This window comes from Benincasa hispida, chromosome 7 (genome assembly GCF_009727055.1).
Source record: "Benincasa hispida cultivar B227 chromosome 7, ASM972705v1, whole genome shotgun sequence".
NCBI lineage: Eukaryota > Viridiplantae > Streptophyta > Magnoliopsida > Cucurbitales > Cucurbitaceae > Benincasa > Benincasa hispida.
In genome coordinates this window covers 47401594-47406617 of record NC_052355.1, presented here as the reverse complement: position 1 = coordinate 47406617, position 5024 = coordinate 47401594, and the positions used below count along the sequence as shown (strand labels likewise).

Here is a 5024-nt window from a genome sequence, read left to right as displayed (position 1 = left end):
GACCTTCAAAGCTGTAGAGTGTCAGAAACGAGGTCAGTTTGATCATTTTTCTTTTGGTGAAGCTCTTGGAGCTAAACTAGTTGATTCGAAACCTGAGATTTGATTTTCTCTTTTGAAATGTCGGGGCTCCTATGTTAACTTTTATTTTCTTTGGTTTGATCACTTGTGCCTGGCTTGAAAAATAAAAATAAAAATAGCACCTCAATCTTACATGGATTCAGTCTTCTTCATTTCCTTTTTGGTATCTCCGTTTGTGGAGGTTGGATAATGGATAGTACAAACAACATGGTACATGTCACCAAAGAAATATCATAATCACAATAATAATAATAATAATAACAATAATCTACAAGCAGCCTGAAAATTAAATATTTTCAAGGGTGAGAAAGCGAAACCACTAAATAATAATTAATATATTCAATGATTTTCACATATTGGAATTCCTTTTTTAATTACTTAAAGTATTTAATTGGAATAATAAACCCAATTAAAATCATATTTGGTAAGAGGTTAATTATGCTATAGTATAGTCCCTTGATTCCAAAAATAAATAATAATAATAAGAAGAAGAAGAAGAAAACAAGTAATATTGACATGGCGTTATTTAATTGGGGGCTGATTTGGAATTTGGAACTGTCCTCCATTGCTCAAACATTCTTGTCAATAAACGGAACCCGTTTTCCGGGGTAAAATGTTTCCCGCACTTTTTTTAATTTATATTTCTTAAATATCAAATATTATAAAATTAAGAAAAATAAAATAAATAATATCGCAATTAAATTAACATCATATATATGAAGACAAAGCAGTGCAAGCCTCCAAGCCCCAACTTCAACCAAAACCACTTTTTCTTTACATCACACCGGCGTTAAATATTCCGTCCACTTTTCCGATCTCTTCTCCAGCTACTCTTGGATTTCTCTCATCGGAAAGATGGCAATAGAATGAGGAATCAGAAGCGGCGATCATGTCCGTATCGATTTCCAACTGCTTCTCTAATTTACTCTGCCAGGAAGATTCTTCCGGCGTCTTCTCCAGCGAGTCGCCGGGGTGTTCTTCCGACCTCGATTCTCCGGCTTGCGTCGAGGAATCTATTTCCGTCTTCATCAAGAATGAGAGTCACTTCGTCCCCGATTACGACTGTTTGTCGCGCTTCCAATCTCCGTCGCTTGATGCGGCCGCTAGATTAGACTCTATTGCATGGATTCTTAAGGTACGGATTTCGTCTGTGCTTCTCCGATTTGTTTCATAATCGGTCAGAACTTTTTCATTTATTACCAAAATGCCACTCTTCACGTGACGAATATTGCGGTTGTATTCTCACACTAGAATCCGTCGGCGATTACTGGTACTGAGTCAGATCCGAGTCGCTCGAATCGGAGTCCGTCTCAGTGGCCGTCGGCGAATCCGTTTGATATATTATAATTATTTATCTCCGTCTCCGTCGCACACGGCGGTTATTTATGCGATATATATCTTTTGCAGGTTCAAGCGTATTACGGTTTTCAGCCGTTAACAGCGTATCTCTCCGTTAACTACTTGGATCGCTTTCTTAGTTCACGCCGTTTGCCGGTGAGATTCTTTCGAGAGAAAATAAATATCATTTGCATGAATTATTTTGAAGATTCAAGATGATTATTGAGCGATTCGAGTGATCATTGCTTCTTTTGTTACATTTAATGGGAGTAATTATATTTGACTTTTTCAAACCATGAAAATGACTACACTAGACTCTAGCAATATTTAGTATATAACGTATATTATATATTTCCTGTATTCAGATTAAGACTGCATTAATTTATTTTCAAATTTAAAATATCTAACTATTTCTAAAATAGAATAAAATAATATAAAGTATTCACGTGAATATAACTAAAATAGTATATTTTACTTAACTTTGTCACGTGATAAATTATGATTGAACAACCGTTCAAGACCTTTTAAAAAAAGTTTGAACTTTTTGGAAATTGGAGAAATGGTTAATCAAATAATAAGTAGTAAATTATGAGTAAATATTTATCGTGCACATCACTTTGTTATAGAATTGCTAAAGTCCTGAAAGTACGATTTAATATTCATTATGCCTTTCACAAACTTTTGTTTCTCCTGTCGCGGCACATGCAATGTGTGTGCACAGTGCCGGCAAAGTAACGAATAGGATGAACTAATTTGATATGACAAAATCACCAATAAACTCTCACCTAAAATACCGGTGGCATTTATTGTTTGCTTGATAATGATGTTGATTTATTACTGGGATTTGGAAAATGATTAGCCCCTAATGGTTAGTTAGTTTGGTTAATTTTTCTTCAGCAAACAAATGGGTGGCCATTGCAACTCCTCTCTGTTGCTTGTCTTTCACTCGCTGCTAAAATGGAGGAACCTCTTGTTCCCGCATTACTGGATCTTCAGGTTGATTTGAATTGCCTCATAAATTTTGCTCCTATTTTTTGGTGAATTATAATGGATTATTTTTCATTTTCAGGTTGAAGGGGCAAAATATATATTTGAACCCAGAACAATATGCAGGATGGAATTATTAGTGCTGAGAGTATTGGATTGGCGGCTGCGTTCAGTAACACCGTTCAATTTCATAGCTTTTTTTGCTTGCAAGCTTGACCCATCTGGAGATTTCATTGGGTTTCTTATCTCAAGAGCAACAGAAATTATACTGTCACATATCCGAGGTAAATAAACAAAAAATACTAAACTGGGCTCTGTTTTTTCTTTTTTTAGACATAGATGATGAATCAAAGTTATGTATTATTATTATATGGTCCACAGAGGTAATATTTCTGGAGTACTGGCCATCGTGTATTGCGGCAGCCGCCTTGCTTTGTGCAGCAAATGAAGTCCAGAATTTGTCTGTTGTCAATCCAGAACAAGCTGAATCATGGTGCAGTGGTCTAAGGAAAGTAAGCACCAGATTGTGATTACGTCGAGGATGTGTGTGTTTATAATATCCAAAGGATGCCAATTTCGAAAGAATGTTTATATTTGCAGGAAAATATCATCGGCTGCTACCGTTTAATGCAAGAGATTGTGCTTGATAATAGCCGGAGAAACTTCCCCAAAATCATACCTCAGTTTAGAGTGACAGTCCGCACTAGAATGAGATCCAGCGACTTATCCTCTTACTCTTCCTCTTCCTCATCTTCATCATCACCAAACAAAAGGAGAAAATTAAACCAGACCCATTTCTGGGTAGATGATGATGATAAAGGTAACACCGAAGAATGAGAGTTAAAAAGTAGAATCCTCCATATTTTTTGGGAGGGTTTAGATGTTAAGTTAACATTTAACTAGAATGGATGGTGCGTGTTAATTATAGTACATAGAGTAATGAAATCTCAAAGTTTTCAGGTGAGCTGTGAGATTTCAATAATTTTATTTATTTTTGGATCTTGTTGGTGGGCAATTGCCATTAATTTAATGGCTTTTGCAGATTCCCAATGGGAAGGGAAACTAAAGGGGAAAGCGGGGTTGGTTTGATTTTGAGGGAAATGGCAGAGCGTTGAATAAGTGGAGTCCATATGGAGTGTGAAAGAGAAAAGTTTGAAGGGGAAACTTGGATTTAAAACTCTACATTGAACAGTGGGAGTGGGACCTATGAACTATGAAAAAAGTTATTGAGAAAATCATCAAGTGGGCAGTGGCATATGGTTTCAAGTTCCAAGTTTGAAGTCAGAGGAGATTTTGATTCAAAAGTTTCTCATCTTCAACAACTATATTTTGTTGCTCCCCAATGGATGGGCAGTAAATAAATAGAAACGGGGTGGCTCCAATTTACAGCTTTGAGTGGCTGTGTGTGTGCACACGTTTTTTGGTGCGTGGGCATGCTTTTGCTTGTGTTTGTGTAGTGTATGAGTGGAGGAAGTGCCTCTGTTTTTTTTAGTTGTGTGAGTTAATTTTTACAGCTAGGGAAAAAATCCCAAGTATAGAGAAAGGGTCTTTGGGGCCTTTGAATGCTTGTTGTATTGTTTTTTTTTTTCAATCAATGTGATTAATTTTCACTCATTTCTCTGTCTTTCTCTGTGTGACTCTGCCCATCACATGTGATTGATAATCAATACTTGGTAGCTTTGTGAATTGGCTTTTCTTCTCAGTATCATAGTGTTTATTATGTATTATATGGGAATGGGCTCTCTCTCCCTCTAACCAGCTGGCTGGCCCCTCCGATTAGCTAACCACCGGTGATGACCTCCGCCGTGGCTGTTTTCATCTTAATTATAAACTGTGGGAGGATGTTGTAGTGTACAAAAAAAACAGAGTGGGGGAGGCCAAAAAACACCACAGAAAATTGTCATTTAGCCTTAGATACCCGACATATCATGTATTATTTTCCATAACTATGGCCCCTTCTTTGCTAAAATCCACCACCCAAAATTAGGCACTCTCTCTTCCTTTCTAGGACCACGCTCCATCTTCTTTTATTTGATTTGTAATCTGAAAAGATGGAAAAAAAAAAAAGGTAGTTGCAGCCTCAAAGTATTAACAATTATAGTACAACAAAAATTGACAAATATAACAAAATTTAGATCTAATAATAAAAGTCTATGGAATAAGTATAAAATTGATCTTTTTTTAGTAGTGACTTCAGAAATTTCTTGAGCCAAATAAGAAATGAATTTTACAACTTTATTATATTTTTAATAGAAATTTATCACGAATAGATTTTGCTATATTTAAAATTTTTTAAAAAAGTTACACTTAATTATTAGTCATAAACTGCTATTTATAGCAATTATTTAAAAAAAAAAAAAACCATAGTGACAACTATTACTGGATAGTACTTCTAGATTCCAAGATATTCCATTGATTAGTCATCTTGTAGGACCATCATGTTGGCTACGAATTTGAATAGTTTATTTGATCATCCTTAAATAAATAGGGAAATCGTGTACCTTTTTTTTTTATACACAAAGACAGAAACTAGGCCTTTTGGTTATGGAGTACCTTTTCTTTTCTATGATGAGTTTGATTCGTGTATAAACTTAGCCATTTCTACAACCACTTGGCCAATT

At 35.5% G+C, this 5024-nt stretch overlaps 1 protein-coding gene across 1 annotated transcript; it reads left to right on the top strand.

The window, feature by feature from the left end:
* Nucleotides 1-795: 795 nt before the first annotated feature.
* On the top strand, nt 796-4083 carry LOC120081828 (cyclin-D1-1-like). The gene is made up of 6 exons (XM_039037002.1): nt 796-1213; nt 1486-1572; nt 2314-2412; nt 2486-2687; nt 2785-2915; nt 3004-4083. Exons 1-6 carry the CDS (start codon nt 968-970, stop codon nt 3238-3240), a joined length of 1002 nt encoding a protein of 333 aa, XP_038892930.1. The 5' UTR covers nt 796-967; the 3' UTR covers nt 3241-4083.
* The last annotated feature ends 941 nt before the right edge of the window (nt 4084-5024 follow it).